This window comes from Aythya fuligula, chromosome 6, assembly GCF_009819795.1.
Source record: "Aythya fuligula isolate bAytFul2 chromosome 6, bAytFul2.pri, whole genome shotgun sequence".
NCBI lineage: Eukaryota > Metazoa > Chordata > Aves > Anseriformes > Anatidae > Aythya > Aythya fuligula.
Genome location: NC_045564.1, coordinates 37,644,938 through 37,664,947, shown reverse-complemented (window position 1 = coordinate 37,664,947; position 20,010 = coordinate 37,644,938). Strand labels below are relative to the sequence as shown.

General features: G+C 37.2%; 1 protein-coding gene across 1 annotated transcript in view; it reads left to right on the top strand.

Moving 5' to 3' along the window:
* NEB (nebulin) overlaps positions 1–20,010 on the top strand; it is a 117,816-nt gene that overhangs the window by 55,615 nt on the left and 42,191 nt on the right. The window contains exons 70-99 of the mRNA XM_032190493.1: positions 95–406; positions 739–942; positions 1,135–1,239; positions 2,510–2,617; positions 3,155–3,466; positions 4,317–4,520; positions 4,747–4,851; positions 5,358–5,462; positions 6,635–6,946; positions 7,244–7,348; positions 7,609–7,707; positions 8,256–8,357; positions 8,556–8,663; positions 9,565–9,876; positions 9,994–10,098; positions 10,181–10,285; positions 10,976–11,080; positions 12,152–12,259; positions 12,356–12,469; positions 13,226–13,423; positions 14,290–14,394; positions 14,972–15,076; positions 15,168–15,272; positions 15,724–15,831; positions 16,523–16,636; positions 17,131–17,328; positions 18,034–18,138; positions 18,625–18,729; positions 19,027–19,134; positions 19,518–19,625. Coding sequence (XP_032046384.1) covers positions 95–406; positions 739–942; positions 1,135–1,239; positions 2,510–2,617; positions 3,155–3,466; positions 4,317–4,520; positions 4,747–4,851; positions 5,358–5,462; positions 6,635–6,946; positions 7,244–7,348; positions 7,609–7,707; positions 8,256–8,357; positions 8,556–8,663; positions 9,565–9,876; positions 9,994–10,098; positions 10,181–10,285; positions 10,976–11,080; positions 12,152–12,259; positions 12,356–12,469; positions 13,226–13,423; positions 14,290–14,394; positions 14,972–15,076; positions 15,168–15,272; positions 15,724–15,831; positions 16,523–16,636; positions 17,131–17,328; positions 18,034–18,138; positions 18,625–18,729; positions 19,027–19,134; positions 19,518–19,625 — 4,389 coding nt within the window. The remainder of the gene's footprint in view (positions 1–94; positions 407–738; positions 943–1,134; positions 1,240–2,509; positions 2,618–3,154; positions 3,467–4,316; positions 4,521–4,746; positions 4,852–5,357; positions 5,463–6,634; positions 6,947–7,243; positions 7,349–7,608; positions 7,708–8,255; positions 8,358–8,555; positions 8,664–9,564; positions 9,877–9,993; positions 10,099–10,180; positions 10,286–10,975; positions 11,081–12,151; positions 12,260–12,355; positions 12,470–13,225; positions 13,424–14,289; positions 14,395–14,971; positions 15,077–15,167; positions 15,273–15,723; positions 15,832–16,522; positions 16,637–17,130; positions 17,329–18,033; positions 18,139–18,624; positions 18,730–19,026; positions 19,135–19,517; positions 19,626–20,010) is intronic.

Sequence of the window (20,010 nt, the reverse complement as noted above, 5' to 3'; positions counted from 1 at the left end):
CCTTTGTTAGTCAGTAGCATTCAGGTCAGAAAGGTGAAGTTGCTTACATGTGTTTTTTTTTGTGTTTTTTTTTTTTTTTTTTGATGTTTTTCAGTACAAGTACAAAGAAGCCCATGAGAAGCAGAAAGGCCACTACATTGGGTGCAAGACTGCCCAGGAAGATCCCAAGCTTTCTTTTGCTGCACGTGCCATGTTGCTGCAGAACGACCGCATTTACAGGAAGGCATACCACGATTCAAAGACCCAAGTCCACCTGCCCGTTGATGCATTGTCAGTGCAGGCAGCCAAGGAGTGCCAGACGCTGGTCAGCGATATCGACTACCGCCACTACCTGCACCAGTGGACCTGTCTGCCTGACCAGAATGATGTGATCCACGCCAGGAAAGCCTACGACCTGCAGAGTGATGTGAGTGGTGAAAATCCTTCTGTCAAATGTGTGGGCAACGTTTGTGAGAGTGCCAATATCCTGTCAAGGATGTGTTTGTGAAGAAGCAGTCAGTCCTGGTAAGGTTTATTGAATTTGTGTGGATGAGCCTGCATGTTAAATGATGGCTACTTGTGCTGCTGTGCAAGGCAACCAAAAGCCGTGAGTAGGAAGGGATTGGTTTCCTGCAGTCCCAGCGCTGACTGCTGATGTGTGACTGTTGGAGAAGGAGCTTGGGGAAAGCCTTGTGCTTGGGGAAGCTGTGTGCTCTTAGAGTTGTCTCTGCATTGGGGTAACCCATGGTTTATTTGTAGAACGTGTACAAGTCGGACCTGGAGTGGTTGCGAGGCATTGGCTGGCTGACAGAAGGTTCCGTGGATGTGGTTAAAGCAAAGAAAGCCCAGGAAATCCTGAACGACAGGCTGTACCGCACACGTCCAGATGAGTTGAAGTTCACCAGCATAACTGACGCGCCAGATGTCGTGCAGGCCAAGATCAATGCTTTGCAGCTCAGTGATGTAAGCTCACCTTTTGCTTACCTTTCATTTGTGCAATGACATTTCTGAGTGGCAGAGACTGCAGATTGTATCGTGAGAACATTTAATTTGAAACCAATGTGAACCAACATTACCAAAGAATTCTCATGAGTGTTTTTGTTTTGCCAGTGTTCATACCCCAGTGAAATGTCATTATGCTTCCTTTCTCCTTAGCATCTGTACCGTGAGGCCTGGGATAAAGATAAGACGCAGGTGTCCGTACCTTCTGATACTCCCATAATGCTGCAATCCAAAGTCAATGCTCAGAACATCAGCAACGTAAGAACCCACACCGTTATGTGTGCAAAGTGTTATGAACTTAAGGGTGTGCCTACTTAGAGGCTTAGAGTTTTTGGCCTAACCTCTTTTAGATTTTGCCCTAATGTTTGGCATCCACTAACGCTGTTCTCTGGTGTGGTTGTATCGTAATCCGTAGATAACATCTGGGCAGAGTGTATCCTTAATGAAGGAGCATGTACTGTTAACATACCAGATGTTCGTCAAGGAAAAAGACCACAGGTTTTTATCTAGAATCGGTGTTATAATCTCTCACAGTCCGTGTGAATGTGAAAGTGATGGAACTGCCTGTGTGGAACATTTCTGTACATGCATTTTTCCCTAAAGTCTTCAGATTCCTAAGGGTGGGACTCATGGAATTGCATGCCTTACTTATTAGGCTGTGTGTTTGTGAGCAAAATTAAAAGTTCAGCATGTAATTATGCAGGACTTCTTCCTTTGAGAAAAGCTTGCAAATATTTTCAATGAGGTCGCTGAAGGAACCTGCAGACTCATCAGTTCTGGGATGTTTTGCGGATTTGTGTTGATTCACCCCCTATTTTTATGGAACTAACCCTGGGGATCCTGTAAAACTGGAAGCAATTTCCCATTTTGCATTTTCAGCAGGAAGTGGCTGAGAATTTTTGCCCAGAAACTGCATTCATTCTAAGATGTTCTTGATGTCCATGTATGTAAAATATTGTTCAGAAGTTCCTGATGTGATTGGATTAGGAGCAAAATACTTCATAGGTTCCTTCAGCAGACATTTCACTTTCCTCTCTCTCCTCCTCCTTAACCCCCCCCCCCCTTTCTTTTCTCACTTATGACTTGAATACTGTTTTTTCTGAATTTGTTGTGGTGTTACCAGCAACAGCATTCAGTCTCTGATTTTCCACAGTCATCAGAGAACTACAAAGCATGATATTTACCCAGCTGTACTAAAGACTTCAAGTCCAGGTGTGCTGACCAAGCCTCTGTGGGCCAAGATGCCCATAAAGACAGAGCTTTCATGTTTTTGAGCTTGCTTGGTTGCCTTCAGACAGATGAAGGCGCTTTAGTTTCTCTTCAGCCTTTTTATATGTTAAAAGAGAAACTAAAGGTAATAAGAAAGGTAAGGCTCTCTCTCTACACTCACTTTCTTGGAAGTACCTAATGTGGTTGCCAAAGTGCCCAAGAGTACCCAAGCAGTTAAGCACAAGAGAAGTAGTAATAAAGTCCTTGCTATCACAGAGTCTTGACTGGAAGTAACATGAGTGTTTAATCTTCTTTGCAGAAACATTATCAGAAGGCCTGGGATGAGGCCAAGGCAAAAAGCTATGACATAAGAGCTGATGCCATTCCCATCAAACATGCCAAGGCTTCCAGAGACATCGCTAGTGAGGTACCGTCTTCTTTTTATGTGGTTGCTGTGTCTTGTCTCTTCCCACATCCCACTGGGCAGAGTTGGGTGAAAGGTTCTAGCATAGCAGCTAGAAGTGATGTATGGTTATGTGGCCCTCTGCTATTTTAAAGCTCATTCTGAGTGCTTCTTCAGTGGCCGCAGATGTGGCTGCTGCTGGATACTTGCAGTTCTTGTAATCACCACCACCATTTCTCTTTTTAAAGAGAAAGCTGTGGAATGTGGCTGGCACTCAGAGTGGTCTTGCAGAGACTACTTCTTGCAGGTTTCCTCTTCAGTACCATTTTCCATTGCTTCTGAGCATTAAGAAAAGATAAATGTATTTCTGTATACCTTGAGGAACACCATTTTGGGACACTTGAAGGATTGCCCTTTGATTGGCCTGGAGCTGTGTCTTTACTGAGGCAATACCTCTGGGAAACGTGTCACAGGGTTGGCAGCTTAGGAGGATGAGGGTCTTTGTCAGTAGCATTCAGGTCAGAAAGTTGAAGTTGCTTACATTCTTTTGATGTTTTTCAGTACAAGTACAAAGAAGCCCATGAGAAGCAGAAAGGCCACTACATTGGGTGCAAGACTGCCCAGGAGGATCCCAAGCTGTCGTTTGCTGCACGTGCCATGTTGCTGCAGAACGACCGCATTTACAGGAAGGCATACCACGATTCAAAGACCCAGGTCCACCTGCCCGTTGATGCGTTGTCAGTGCAGGCAGCCAAGGAGTGCCAGACGCTGGTCAGCGATATCGACTACCGCCACTACCTGCACCAGTGGACCTGTCTGCCTGACCAGAATGATGTGATCCATGCCAGGAAAGCCTACGACCTGCAGAGTGATGTGCGTATTTGCAAAGATGTGTTAGATACCAATGTTTTCATTTAGTGTATTTAAGTATTTTAATTGCATGATATTACACAGTCAGAAAGGTTTTATCTTTAGAGCTTTTCTCTGTTTTTTCATTTTAGATCTACGAAGCATTTGTCTTTCTTTGATGGGTCTTATGAGTTAAATAATGTTTTGTACTTCGTAATCAGAAGCCTTCAATTACTTATGTTTATTTGAATCTGCTTAGAAATTAATTTATTAACATGAAAACTATGTAGGATAGCAGCTAAGATGTTTTAATGGCTGATTTAAAAACATGTGGAGACAGTGCAGCTGTTTTTCTGCTTGGCTCTACAGCTTATCAGTGAACAGACACTCTTCCTCTATTTCATTTGAGCTTCAGAGGTGAGATTCATGTTCTTGTGTAAGGATTTGCTCAATTAAAATGTAAACAATGTTGCCTGATATCATTTAAGGAGTTATTTTGGTTAGCACTACTTCCCAGTATCTTCATACCTTTTTTTTTTTTGATCTCCTTTTTGTCAAATTTCCTGGAGGAATAAATATTTTGGAGAGAACGGGGTTATTCTTAATACTCCTTTTATCATCCATAACCAACATGCTGTTGAGTTGTTTCTCCTCTATTTAATTTCATAAGGTTTAGACCAAGCTGCTTAAGAAATGAACTTTTTAAAATCTGCTTCCCAGGCTTACTTATGATACTGAGTATCTCTCATGTACAAAACGGATTAATCTAGGTCTAGCTGACTGGGCATTTTCTAAAACATATCCTGCTTTGTGTAGTTTAAAATATTGAAGACAGTCATTTTAAACAAGGCGTTCTATTTGATCTCTGACACAGGTTGTTTATAAGTCAGACCTAGAATGGCTCCGTGGAATTGGCTGGCTGCCTAATGACTCTCCAGATGTTAAGAGAGTGAAGAATGCCCAGGATCTCCTGAGTGATAACGTGTATCGCACACCTATTGAAAGCCTGAAGTACACCAGTATTGTTGATTCTCCAGACGTTGTTTTGGCTAAAGTGAATGCCGAACAAATCAGCATTGTATGTTACAACATTCTTAAGTCTTTCATTATTTTGAAGCTATAAACAGTTAAAGTGAAATCTCTCTGCTAAAATGTAAAATTGATCAGTGGTATTTTAAATTGCCTAATAGTTTTTGAGACATTTGTTTTGCAGCTGATAATTCAGGAGAGGTTTATGGAATTTTATGTTACTGACAGGTGCAATTCCATATTTAAAATATCATTAAAATCAACTATTTTAACAGCCAAAATACAAAGAAGCTTGGGAAAAGGACAAGACTATGATCCATATTATGCCAGACACACCTGAAATCACCCTAGCCAAGAGTAATGCTCTTAATTACAGCAAGGTATGTTTATCATTCTATTTTCTACATTTCAATAAAATAGTAAAATGTGAATTTTAACATTCTAAGATGCTACTTATAGAGTTGAAGATTAAGTCATGTATTTTTGAAGTCTGACCTCATACAGGGCTTTCAACATTCCCTTCTCCCTGCGGAGCATTTGAAAGTATTTAGACAGTTTAAAATAGATGCTTGTATATTTACAAATGCTTAATATAATGCACCATTGAGATAATACTATGTTGAAATGGAAGAGAGACCAAGGCATATAATTTTTTTCTGAACTTCTATAAACATCCTTCTATGCTGTATAAGTTGCAACCCTAGTGTTACAGGCACTGGGCATGTACTGGAAGGCAGTATTTACAGCAGTATTTATAGCGAGGAGGAGAGGTAACACGAGAAAAATATCTCATGTTTCAGCAAGCAAATGGCAGTAGAGTATGTGTTTCTCTAATGACAAATGCTAGAGTATTTAGCATATGTGTGACTTTGTGCTGTCTTTTCAGAAACTGTATAAAGAAGCCTGGGATGAAGTGAAGATGAGTTATGATTTGAGAGCAGATGCAATCCCAATCAAGTCAGCCAAAGCTTCTAGAGAAATTGCTAGTGATGTAAGTGCAAAAAGGGGCATCTAGCTTTTCACATGCTTTAAAAGCACATACTCTAAGGGGTTTGTGGGGGAAGTGGTGATTGGTGGCCATCTTGGCCATAGTGACCATGAAATAGATGAGTTTAAAATCTTCGGTGACAGGAGGAAAACTGCCACCAAAACTTCAACCCTGGATATGGAGAGAACAGACTTCAGGATGCACACGGTACTAGTTAGCAAGGTCCCCTGAGAAGTAGCTTTTAAAGGTGTTGGGGTCTATCAGTAGCTGGTCACTTTTTAAGAACCACCTCTTAAGAGCACAGGAACAGGCAATTCCAAAATGCTAGAAGTCAAAAGGGTTGGGCAGAAGGTTGTCTTGGCTGAGCAGGGATCTTCTTGTAGAGCTTGGGCAGAAAAGGAAAGTGTATGGCCACTGGAAGTGAGGTCTGGCGACATAGGAGGACTACAGAGATGCTGTATGCCATTGTGGGGAGAAAATTTGTGTGTCCAAAGCTCATTTAGAATGAAAGCTAGCCAGTACTGTGGGGGACAATAAAAAGGGTGTTTTAAAATTAACTGCAAAAGGAGGAGCAGAGATAACATTGGTCCATCACTTGATGAGGATGGTCACCTCACAAATAGGGACATAGACAAAGCAGAGACATTTAATGCCTCCGTTGCCTGTCTTCGACACTGATGTTGGGATCTGGGACCCCAGTTGCCTTGAGTTGGAGGACCTTGACTGTGGTAATGATAAACTCCCAGCCAACCCCAAACTTGTGCAGGATTTGCTGCTCCAGCTGGATGTATATAACTGTATGGGACCCAATGGGATTCACCTGAGGGTGCTCAGAGAGCTGGCTGATGGCATCGCGAGACCTCTCTCAATCATTTTTCAGTGGTCTTGCGAATCTTGAGAGGCCCAAGTCTACTGGAAGGGATTTGGCACAAAGAGAGTGGTTGGGCACTGGAACAGGCTCCCCAGGGAATAGGTCATGGCACTGAACCTGCTGGAGTTCAAGAAGTGTTTGGAGAATGCTCTCAGAAATATGGTTTAATTTTTGTGTGGTCTTGTGTGGCACCAGGACTTGAACCTGATGGCCCTTGTGGGTCCCTTCCAACTCAGGATATTCTATGACTGTGATTCTATTTCATTATAACTGTCACTAATGATGATTTTTGCTCTTTACCAAGTATAAATACAAACTGGATCATGAGAAGCAGAAAGGACATTATGTTGGAGTTCCAAATGCAAAAGCGGATACAAGAATGCAGTTTGCCCTTGACATAGGAAAAGTGCAGAGTGAACTAGAATACAAGAAACACTTTGCCAAATGGAAGACACAGTGCCACCTGCCAGTAGATATGCTGTCTATCCAGTCAGCTAAACATGGCCAGTCCTTGGTCAGTGACATTGATTACCGTCATTACTTGCATCAGTGGATCTGTCTTCCGGATCAGAATGATGTCATACACGCTAGGAAGGCCTACGATCTTCAAAGTGATGTGAGTTAACATGAAAACTTAGTCTTAAGTTGAACTTATTACTGTATTGTCTCTTCTTAGTCTGCTTCAGCTCTAACTGGGGTCAGTGGGAATCTTTGGCATTGCTCTTTATTTAGAATGCACACTGTATGCCGCTGTTATATGCCACCAAGTTTGAAGTGTGCTAAATTCAGCTATAGTGCTGATGTTGGATTTACTGCTCTCCTTTTAATTGGTGGAAATGCCATTATTGATGAATTTTATGGGATTGTGCAGGGAGTGGTGGCTAACAGTAGGGACCTTATTTTGTTTTCCCAGGCAATTTACAAGTCTGATTTAGAATGGCTACGTGGAATTGGATGGTTGCCAAATGATTCAGTTGGAATAAACCATGTCAAATATGCTGGAGACCTCTTGAGTGAGGTAACAAAATAGTTTTCAGTACTAAGATTTTCTCAAGGATATCTGTAATTTTAAGTATTTTTAATGGTTAAATACATCAGTATTTCATTTATTATTATTATTATAGAAAATACAACTGGAGTATTACCAGAGTATTCATCATGTATGGAGAGTTTTCTTTCCATGTAAACTTTTTCTTCTCCATATATTCAGAATTGATGTGTAAACTGTAATGTATTCCAGTATAATCTGATGGTAGTTTCATCTTTTCTCTTGTACAGAGAAAGTACCGTACAAAAGCTGAAACTCTTCCATTTACTCCGGTGGCAGACAGAGTTGATTATATCACAGCAAAGAACAGCGGGGAAATTCTTAGTGATGTAAGTTTGCTGAAAAGTTGTCAGGCTATTAACTTGGTCTGTGTATCTACACGCTAGTATATGATCTGTAAAAATAAATTTTAAAAATAGCAAAAGAATTCAGGATCCAACTGTGGGAATTCTGTGAATGCATGACATAAAGATGAACCAAGACTCATCTCCATCACTTAAGAGGAAAGAAGCTCCTCAAGCAGCACAACATCACTCCTAGGCATGCGAAAAGATGCTGCTAGCTCTGCTAGTCCCTTCCTTCTCTCAGTCTTGGGGGTTGGACTAGATGATCTGTCAAGGTCCCTTCCAATCCCTATCCATCCAGCCACATTAAAACAAGTTTTATTTTATTATTTTTTTTTTCTGATAAATGTTGTAATTTCTTGTATAACTTCCTTTTTTTAAAAAATATCAAATTGGATGTATATTTAATGTATCATATTTAATAGCCTTGAATAATCATTTTTATACATAATTAGCATTATTTTATGCATGAAATAATGTTTTCCCAGTGTTGTGATGATGTTGTGAGGCACTCATTTCTTTCTCTGTTCCAGATAAAATACCACAAAGAGTGGAATGAGGTCAAGTCAAATTATACTCTGACAGATACACCACAGCTAGATATGGCTCGTGAGGCAGCCAGAATTCTTAATCAGGTACATGTTCTCTTCTTGATCAACTAAGAGTTTCTGCTCACTTTAATAATACTTTTGAGGAATTTAGAAAACTTGCCTTGTTAAGAACATCCTCAAGGAAGGATTCATTTCCTTTATGCTCTAACATTGGTTACATATATACAGTATTGACAGTGACTATAGTCATTTCATATTTCTCCTCACTTCTATTTTCCACAGAATTTATACAAGGAAAGCTGGGAGAAAGAAAAAGCCACTGGTTACCTCTTACCTCCTGATACTGTGCAGATCTGTCATGCCAAACACTCAAATGATGTCCAAAGTGAGGTAATATATTTATTTTTTTTTTCATCACAAGCAAAAGCAAGTGTCTTGAGATTTAGCAATGTTAAAGAACTTGCAAATTAAAAAAAAAAAAAAAAGAAATATAAGGCTTTGCATTAGCGATAACATCCAATAGACATTTTATGACCTGTGAAGTTCACCGTCTCCTAAATATAAAAGACATTTTTAATATTATGGTTTTTATGAATATCGGTGCTGAAAGGTAAGATTCTCCTTTCTGTGTTTAGTTTCTCCACAAGCAGTCCTTTCAAAATCCACTATGTGGACTTCTGTATTTTATAAATCTTAAAGAATTGTAGAAATATTATGATTGTAATATGTAGCTGTGATTTCACTTTTTGGCATATTATGGTGGCTTCCTCCTGGAAAAGCTGTAAGATGATATGCACATAGCATTTTAAACTTTTGCATAGTTGTTGGTGAAACTGTTACACAACAGCTAGTTAACTACTGAAAATACATTTTATCAAACATTTGAAGTAAATACCTTAAATAAAGATAAAGTCTTCAGACAGTCTTAAATAATGCATTACAAAAATATGTTGTAAAACTGAGGGTAAAAGAATTTATTAGTAAATGCTTTCTAGCAAGACTTTCCTCTTGTGTTGAAAATACTCCTTACTGAAGAATGGTAGTATATTAATCTAGAAAATTATATATTTTGACGTGGAAATACTATACTATAAGTACTATTACTTTTTGTATTATAATATTTTTGTCTGGTCATGTACTGACAACCTAAGGCTGCAATTGACAACTCCCTGTCTTAATAACACAGTCTCATCTGTTCTTTGTATTGACAGAAACATAGCTGTTCTCATGTTAAAAAAAGAGTAGATATAATCAGCGTTGATATTTACATATTTCTTTCCTCTTCCATCAGCTTAAATACAAAGCTGACTATGTCAAACAAAGAGGTCACTATGTTGGAGTTGCCAATATGAGAGATGACCCGAAACTGGTGTGGTTTGAACATGCCGGCGAGATCCAAAATGACAGATTGTACAAATCAGATTATCACAAAACGAAGTCCAAAATACACATCCCTCCAGATATGGTGTCAGTTGTAGCAGCCAAGGAGTGTCAGACCTTGGTCAGTGATATTGACTACCGCCAATACCTGCACCAGTGGACATGCCACCCTGACCAGAATGACTGTATTCAGGCAAGGAAGGCCTATGATCTGCAAAGTGATGTAAGTCATTTTATATGCATACTGTATTCCACTTTGTTTGGCCTAAGGGCATTTTCCATATTATATAAGGCCGTATTCAATAATTTATTTTGTTTTTTGTAACTTTTTATAATGCAGAATATTTATAAATCTGATTTGGAATGGCTCCGTGGCTGTGGTTGGATTCCTCTGGATTCCGTAGAACATAAGAAAGTTAAGAATGCACAAGAACTGATAAATAAGGTAAGAGAAAATGTTTTAGCAGCTATGTGGTTAGCTCTTCTTCCTCATGCAGTGTTTAAGAAAATATTTCATCTCTTTGCAGAGAGCATATACGAAAGAAGCCCTTGATAACTTCTCCAATTATACCAGTGTGGTTGATACTCCAGACATTGTCTTGGCAAAGATTAACTCTGTCAATCAGAGTGATGTATGTATTTTTTTTTCCATTGAAACTGTTATATTATTAGAATCAGTAGATGACTTACTTGCTTTTGCTAGACTGTACTCAGTTTAGCTGTATGTATGTATGTACGTGTGAGTGTGTGCGTATGCATTCTTTATTAATAGACTTTTATTTGGGTAAATCATAGAATCATGGAATCATTCTTGGAAAAGACTGCTAAAACCATCAAATACAACCCTTAACCTAGTACTAAAGTATGCTACTAGGTTCTAAATCTAAATAAGTTGTTCGGTAAGAATCTGTATGAGTGAATGACACTATATTGCTATACAAAATAATTTTACATTTTTCAGTAGAAGAATATAGGTTGTCCCTTATTTACAGTTTACATAGGTTTTCCTTATTGTAATTTAAAATTGAGTCCTGTTCTTGGCGAATAGCAGCTAGTTGTACAATGCTAGTGGAGTTCATGGTGTGGCTACTAACCTGTAATTGCTGATCAGTATGCTTAATTTTACTAGAATACTGTACATATTTTGTGATGTGCCATACTGATGACATTTGCCTGTGTGCCATAATGGTTGGAATATACTATACAGCATTACTGAAAATATGATAATGTAAAAGAAAATAAATGTCTACTTCTGATACATGGACCTGTTGGGATAATTTATTTCTACTGTGGAATTAACATAGTATTTCTTTCTTTTGTAGCTAAAATACAAAGAAACATTTAACCTTGAGAAAGGACAGTACATTGGATCTGATGATACTCCCGCACTGAACCATGCCAGAGACATGTCCTTACTGTACAGTGATGTAAGATTTGATAAATATCTAACTAAGGTTTAGTTTGTTTTGAAAGCAACAGAATATAGACTGGAGTTCAGAATACTGTTGAATTTTTGTTTCTGTTATTACTCTAGTAGATGGCACTGGGAATGCCATTTAATCTTTGTTTATCATTTTTTTCTGGTTTGGAGGATTAGATTAAGGATCATTTCTTTCACAGAATCACACAGAATCACAGAATTTTCTAGGTTGGAAGAGACCTCAAGGTCATCGAGTCCAACCTCCAACCTAACGCTAACAGCTTTCCTCACTAAATTGTTCTTAAAGTGCTGCTAAGGGGAGTTTGGAAGTAGTAGTAGTAGTAGCTGCATTTGTATGACAAAAACTCTCTATAATTCCATTTAATAATATCTTCCTAGACTAATGATAAAATTTGCATTTACTTTTTTATGAGAAGCTAAGTGCATGTGATTTACATTATTAAGCAGTTAGTTTTCAATAGTCTCACTAATTTTAGTTGGAAATGTCTATTTTTGAAAATTTAAGTGACTAATTCATATGAGTCAGGGTTTTATAATTTTGTCTCAATTTATTTAATATTCAACAAAATATGGTATATTAGAAAAATGCCATTGACACAATTAATGCTCTTATAATATGTAAGAGTATTACTTGGAGATTTTTCATGATTTTGAACGTGTATCTATAAAATTATCACTATCAATTCCATACTATACTTTTAAACAAGAGTTCATATTTACATTTTGCATATTTTTATTAATCTTCTGGATGGGAAATGTTGAATGCCAGATAACTATTTTAAGAAAGTGAATTTAATGAAGAAAACAGAGATCAGTTCAAATTTCCACTCCAGTACTTTTCTGAGATGGAACACTTACTCTGATTGCTTTACACCAATTATATCTCCTAAAGGCACATTCTGCATTTACATTATTGGGATAAATCATGGAATAAGGAACTACTCTATAAAAGTAGTCATATTAGTCATATTCCATGTGAGTAAAAATGGCAGAGTCGGGTCCCTTGGAAAATATAATGGACTTTTTTTCAGAATTTGTATGTGTTTTGTTTGTCTAGAAACGTTATAAAAATGCTTGGGAAATCAGCAAGCCCATTGGGTATTCTTTGGATGAGAAATACATTCCACTTGTCGGAGCCAAGCATGCAAACTACATAAACAGCGAGGTTAGTGTGAATCTTCCATTCTTCTATTCCTTCCTTTTTTATTTCCCTATGTCTTGTTTAAATGAACTTTAAAATTTCTACAAAAATATTTTGCAGCTTAAATATAAGGAAATATATGAGAAACTGAAAGGACATTACCTGGCTGGGAAGGAGATTGGTGATTTCCCCAGCGTTGTTCATTCGCTAGCATTCCAGAAAATAAGGAGCGCGGTAAGGAATTAGTCTTGCTGTAATAATTTCAGTTTTCCTTGTAATGTAGCTCTCATATTAAGCATAAATAATTCCACACTAATTAACATCAGTAACAGTATTTTCAATATGCTTATGTTTCCTGAATAGCATTTTGTATATGGTGAATAATTTAACTTGAAATGTTTTAAGAGATTACGAAGGAATTTGTTTAGATATTAGATATACCAGAATAGGAAAAAATAACTTTTTTCTATTTCAATTTAAGAATCTGAACAGCAAGAAATAAATACTACATGTCTTAGGATACTTTTGTCTTAGGAAAAAAAAAATAAAATAGGAATTTAAGAACTGGGAAGGTAAATGTACGTTGGTGTTTTATTATTATCAACACTGCACATATAACATGTCATGCAGGGCATAAAGTTAATATAATCTCAAATATTCTCTCTTTATTTGAACAGGGAGATGTAACTAGATTAAAAACATATTTTTAATGTATATCTTTTTTATCTTGAGGTCTTGTTAATTTTCACACTCACTGTTAAGTCTGCAATTGAGGAAGACTGTTCGTGTCCTTCTAACACCTCATCAGAATAAATGGTGATTAATGTCTAAGATAAGGTTTTGTCCTACTGAATCCCATGGGATTTTATCCACTAAATCCAGAAAACATGCCTGAGATTATTCTATTAGCTGTAGCCTATTGGATTCGAAATTATACAGAAAAACACTGTATTCACTCTTCTCACCTTTTCCTCAATCTTTCCTTTTTAGTTGGCATATAGGAAGAATTATGAAGACACCAAAGCAAATGTTCATATTCCAAGTGACATGATGAATCATGTGCTAGCTAAGAAGTGCCAATATATCCTTAGCGATCTTGAATACCGAACTTACTTCCATCAGTGGAATTGTTCACCTGAAGAAAATGATGTTATTCAAGCCAGAAGGGCCCAGGAAATTTTGAGTGATGTATGTATTTCACATTTTGATTTGACATTTTTGTAACCTTTCATGCCATTTTTGAGGTACTTAAATATAAAATACTTTCATGTATTTCTGTAGTATTTAAACATGAAATGAATAACCACGTTCTTAGATTGCTTAGTGGCATAGTACCAAAGATTGCATCTTTGCTATTTTCTTTGGAACATTGTAATGGTCTGGTTACTTATTACTAACTTGTAAGTTGGAAAAACTTAAAAGTTAAGATTTGCAAAACTTTCCCAAAATTTACTGTTTTGATTGGTTGAGATTGTGTAGAAAGCTGTCTGGCACGTGCAGAGAAGGGATGTGGATGTACTGTGGTACAGGCAGAATGTTGCTGCGCTGCAGTGCTCAGTGTGCACTTTGCACAGGAGCCAGGACAGCATAAAGGACAGCATGCAGCCAGAAGCTTTTCCAGTCTCCTGAAACACTTCATTCTTTTGGGATTGTATCAGTGACTGGCACACTGTGACTAAGCGCCTGGCACACTGAAGCACAATATTTGAGTTTCATATTACATAGTCAACAGTGTCTCAACTTAGGCCAAAAAACTTTCCCAATAAAATTTAATGAGGTTTTAATTGCCTGGCTTTTTAGTACAATGTAATTTGGCTTACTTTCCCTTGCAAATGCTGTGGGTAAAAATCATTCAGGCAAACTGTGAGATGGGCTGGTATTGTCTGCTCACATTTAAACTTCCAAACAGATTATAATTTCTGAATGAGCCCTCATTGTTGTGCATTGACTTTGTACAGGTGGCAAATGCAGAATATAGAGAAGAAATACTAATGCCTTATTCAAGCAGAGAGCAAATTTCTTCCTAATTGATTAGGTATTTTTTCTCCATGTAGGTGGTGTATAAAGATGACTTGAATTGGCTGAAAGGAATTGGATGCTACGTCTGGGATACTCCACAGATCCTGCATGCTAAAAAATCATATGACCTCCAGAGCCAAGTAAGCAAGTTTTCCTCAAACAAGTAAATATATATAATAGACCTTTTTTTCCATTTACTATTCACTGTGACTGACACCTGTCCTAGTCCAAAGCAGAATGAAGTAATTCCTACTAAATCAGAAATATTTTTTTCTAATTATTATAATACAGTCTTGCAATTTAGTCTGTGGAAGAACAACAATTTTTATTACTGGAGGAGCAGGAAAACTAGGAGAATGGAAGAACTGCAGAGCTGAGTTTTTTTTAACAGTGAGAAGATAACACTTTGCCTTTCTGTGTACAGGTCTGTCACAAGACAGCTTAGTTAAGATATTTATGTTGGGAGAATAGTCTGTTGCCTTGCTGATTGTTTTCTTAGCCTACTATGTGCTGTACATGATAAGCAATTTTCATTATTAGTTCATACTTGCTGTATTTCTGTATAGAGGTATTTCTTCTCTATGGCTTGTCACTTTTAAGTTGGTTATAATAGGACTGTAATCCTGGGTTTCAGTTGTCCAGAACTGATTTTAAAGGAAGCTGGCAGGGAACTTAGTTTCAGAATTATTATTATTTTTTTTTTTTCTGTTTCCTCAGATAAAATACACAGCTGCAGGAAAAGAAAATTTCCAGAACTTTGGTGTTGTTACTGATACACCAGTCTACGTGACTGCAGTGCAAAGTGGCATAAATGCCAGTGATGTGAGTCTCCCACTTTGTCTGATGAAGCTTTTCCTCTCACTCCTGAGAACTGAAACAAGTTCACTAAATTTATCTTCCTATCTTCCTGTAGGTGAAATACAAAGAAGATTACCATAAAACTAAGGACAAGTATACAACTGTGACTGAAACAGTGGATTCTGAAAGAGTTCAAAATTTGAAACATCTTTTTAGCAATGTAAGTGTTTCTGCATTTTTTTTCCTCTTGAGGTGCTAATCTGTGGGATTTTGTTTTATTTTGCTTGTTCACTCTGGTTGAAGATAAGCTTCCAAAGTCAAGTGACAGCCCTCTGCATTGTTTGAGTATGGAGAAGGTAACTGCATTTCAGGCAGAGGGCATATTTTACATCTGTAGTTCTAGTTTTGTCAAAATACCTGCATTAATAAATGGATTCCCTGAAGAAAGCTGCACCTGAACCAAATAAAGTTGTTTTATGAGAATGGACAAGACTAGTTGGAAAGCATTTTGTCAACTTTTATGTGTGCTATCAAGATTAAACTACCATACTAGTTTATTTCATGTTAAGTAATAGTTAAAGTGTATAAGTAAAAACAGAAAGGATATATTACTGGACATCAGTTATTTCCCAGAAGTTTTTTACTCACAGAGACTTTCTATTTCTCCACAGAATCTTTACAAGGAAGCCTGGGACAAAGTGAAAGCTACTAGCTATATAATGCCCTCTGACGCTGTATCCTTAGCACGTGCAAAAGAACTGAAGCATAATGCTAGTTATGTAAGTGAATAAAATACTTTGATTTTTTATTCAGATCATCAATTCTAGCAATGAAATCTTTCGTGTCATGCATATTCTGTAGTTATCAAAGCTTTTTAAAATTATGTTAGAATCACAGAAACTTCTATTTTCAGTTTAGATATAATATGTATTTGTAGAGAATCACTTTTATGTGATGATAATATGGGTAACAGTCCTTTGCTGCTTCTTTTCATTGAAATAAATGTTGCATTTTACAGTAATAGAAACAGCTTGAAAATTCCTGATTCGCTCTTTTTTATACTAAATTGCACAAGCATTCAGGTCAGAAAAACACCAAATGTTATATAAGTCTTTAAGTGATGTTTCACTGAGTATAAAAGAACATAATCTGACCCTTTGCTGAACAGTGGCTAATGAGAGATCACTGTCTTCATGGATATCTTTAAAAGAAGGAGATGGAACAATAACTAAATTGTTTATTGCATCTTTTTATTTAAAAGTCTTCTAGACAGATGACATTACTTTTACAAAGAGAATTATAATGTGCATTCTTTGCAGCTGAAAATGAAATAGAAAACCAAGATCCTGCTTCAAATACTTCCTTTTCTTTTCAGACTCAACTAAGTAATTTGCTTACTGATGAATTTGGTTCCAAAAATATAGTTGTCTCATTGGAGTCTATTTGTTGTCTTTCTTTGTATCTGCTTAGGTAAAATACCGAGAAGAATATGACAAGTTTAAAGCACTGTACACGATACCTAGAGGTGTTGAGGATGATCCCAATACAGCAAGGTGTCTTAGAGTTGGAAAACTTAATATTGATGTAAGTGTTGTATTCTGATATGTATTTTTCTGATAAAACCATACTTATCTCAGAAGAGGCTACTCAGAGAATCCACATGTGATATCATATTTCAATATGCAATGTTCAGTATTTGCTAAATACAATAATACACCTACAAATGTCTTTTCAAGCTTCTGTGTCAACCATTAATTTGTCTGCAGTACTAAACCTTCAGTGCAATATATGTTTATGTATACAACAGGGCACCACCTAGTCTACCTCCTTTTAACACAAGTACAATGAAAATTTGACAAATCAGATTTTATCACTTGTGTTAATTACTATGATAGGCTGGAAGGTTCCTTACCTGCAAGTTTTTAAAGCAGGCAAGATAGACATTTCAATCATAGCCAAAGTGATTGCTTTCCAACTAACATTTTGTGATAATATCACTAACTTTGCCTAAAATTTATCATCAGTTAATGTTTCAGGCTATTTGTCAGAATTACTAATGTACTGTTCTGACTCTGCAGCGTCTGTACAAGGAAACCTATGAAAAGAATAAAGCCAAAGTCCACATTATTCCAGACATGGTAGACATAATTTCTGCTAAGGATGCACAGAAGAAAATCAGTGAAATTGATTACCGCACACATCTGCACGAATGGATCTGCCTACCAGATCTTCAAATCAATGCCCATGTTCGAAAAGTAACTGATCAACTCAGTGATGTAAGTTCACAACTAATTTGTTTGTAGATCACTTTTAAAAAAGATTCTTGCATTTGTGTCCTGTTAGCAGGAATGATTTTGCAAAGAAATAGTTGGAGCACTCTGAGGTTACACTTGTACCTTTGTATGCACCACTAAACAGCATCTGTATCATGTTTCTGTGATACTTGGCCACTGGTCTGTGACTGAGATGTGGCTAAGGATGCATAATTTCGGTGTTACCAGTAAAGGCATTTGGGCCATAACTTCACAGTTCTACCAGTTCAGCCATCTTTGTATGTAAAGTATCCTTTATGATTTGGTTGCATAAGATGTGGGCACTTTGGAAATTTGAGAGAGGAAATTCCAGTGATACAAAGCTTCCATGTGCTTGCCTTGCTTAGTTCAGTCCAGGAGCAGGTCAGTGATCTATCAATAAAGCATTGCCCAGTAGGATATGCAAATAGTTGTTTGTTTTTTTTAATTACTGTGGTTTTGTTTGTTTGTTTGTTTAATTCACTGGCGGAAATGAATCACTGAAGAAAAATGTGTTCAATTCCAAAAGTATTTTTTTATTATTATTATTTTTTCTCAAAACAAAAATGGTCAAAATACCAGGACTCGTACTTGTCATCATTTGACAACTATGTTTCAGACTGATGTGGCATTAAGGAATTAGACCACAGTGGAAGTCTTACAGATTGCTTCTTTGCTCTCATATCTTAGGTGGTATACAAAGATGATCTTAACTGGCTGAAAGGCATTGGCTGCTTCGTTTGGGACACTCCTGAGATTCTCCATGCCAAACATGCCTACGACCTTCGCAGTGATGTGAGTCTGAACTGGATACATTGGTTCTATTTCTTACTGTTTTTCAAACCATTGTATAAAAAGGATGGAGTAGCTTTTTTCTAGTCCAAATATGGTCTGGAAAATGTTATATATCCTTCTCTACTGAAGTATTCGTATATGGCTAGTCACTAGAGAGGATTACCCAGGGCTTCATATAAGAAGGATATAAAACAATTAGAGAGCATCCAAATGAGGGCTACAAAGATGGTGAAGCTTCTAGAGCACAAGATGAATGAGGAATGGCTGAGGTCACTTGATTTGTTCTGCCTAGAGAAGAGGATACCGAGGTACTCAGGTGCCATGCTCATTTATTTAGCCATAATTTCAATACGCTTTCTGCTTACAGATTCACTAGTATAATCATTAAGTAATAAAATAAATAGTAACTAGTAACATAGTAATGTAATAAATTCAATTAATAATGACTAGTCTTATTAATTAGAGCTCTTGAATTTCTCTCTGCAGATTAAGTACAAATCTAAGGCAGAAAAGATGAAGAATGACTACACTGTGGTCATGGATACTCCTGTCTATGTTCAGAATGTCCTCAGTGGCTTGAATTTAAGTGAAGTAAGTGTTTCACCTCCAATATTGCATATGCCATTCCCTCACAAATTCTAGAAATGTGACTTTTAATATGTTTAATCATTTAATTGTTTCGTTGCTGGTTATCTACACCTCATTGCCTATGCCTTCATCATGATATCACTAAATAGCTAATCACTAGAACACAATCATTAGAATTATTAATTTCCTGAATCAAAAAAATAGTCAATTTTAGGAGATATTTCCATGTGTTTGCAAACAATACTTCCTGTGACAAAATATATGATGACTCTCTTCTAATTACTTTTTTTTTTTCCTCAGGCTGTCTATCGTGGTGAATATAACCATAATGTCAAAGGCAAAATGATTCCTACAGATAAAACAGTAGATTTAGAGCGGGCATATCATGCCAACAAAATACAGAGTGAAGTAAGTATAAACATTTTGTTTTTTTTAACAGGATACCAAAAACAAGGGCCATATTTTTCTCCTGTGTTTCTGATGCATGTTCATATTTCCTCTTGATTTTATTTTTTGCAAATCCACAATGTTCTCTGATATTCAAAACACAAATTCTTTAAAAGTTGGTCTTTAGCTCTTCAGATAAAGAAGTTAGATTTCACTGCTCTAAAATTAAAGTGGGAAAATGTCCTTATTTAATCTGCAAGTATGCATTATAATACAGTTATGTGGGAAATCTTTTGCCAGTTGTATATAAGAGATTTCCTGTTTAGCTATTGAATACTCTCAAATATTGCACACAGTTGTCTCAAACTCCTTTTCTCTCTCTCCTTCTCTCCACCACCTTACAGAACTTGTATCGCTGGGCTGGTGTGAAAGCTCTACCTACTGGATACAGCCTTCCTACAGATACCCCCGGCTTTCAGCATGCTAAACATGTCCAGTACATTGGCAGTGATGTAAGTAATGTACTGAGTCATGCAGCATGAGTCTCAAGGGAATATTTGATGCCAATTTTCTAGGAGTAAACAATTATTGAGGCAGTCATTTCTCAAATATGAGTGTGCTTGTCAGAGAGCAGCAAGAGTTCCATGTATATGCCTGAGACAGGAGCTGATGGTGACCACGACATAGGCAGTGACCTCATCAGCCAGTGTGAAGTCCCACTGAGTAGGGTAGGCAGAGCAGGGTTCTGATAACAGCTTACATCTACAGCCTCACACAAGGTGAGGCCCAAGCTCTTTCCACATGGGTCCAGTCAGGAGCTGCAGGAGACAGGACAGAAATTGGAGACAAGCTACCTACAACATAGGTCCAAGGTAAATCCAAGAGACAGGGCTAGAA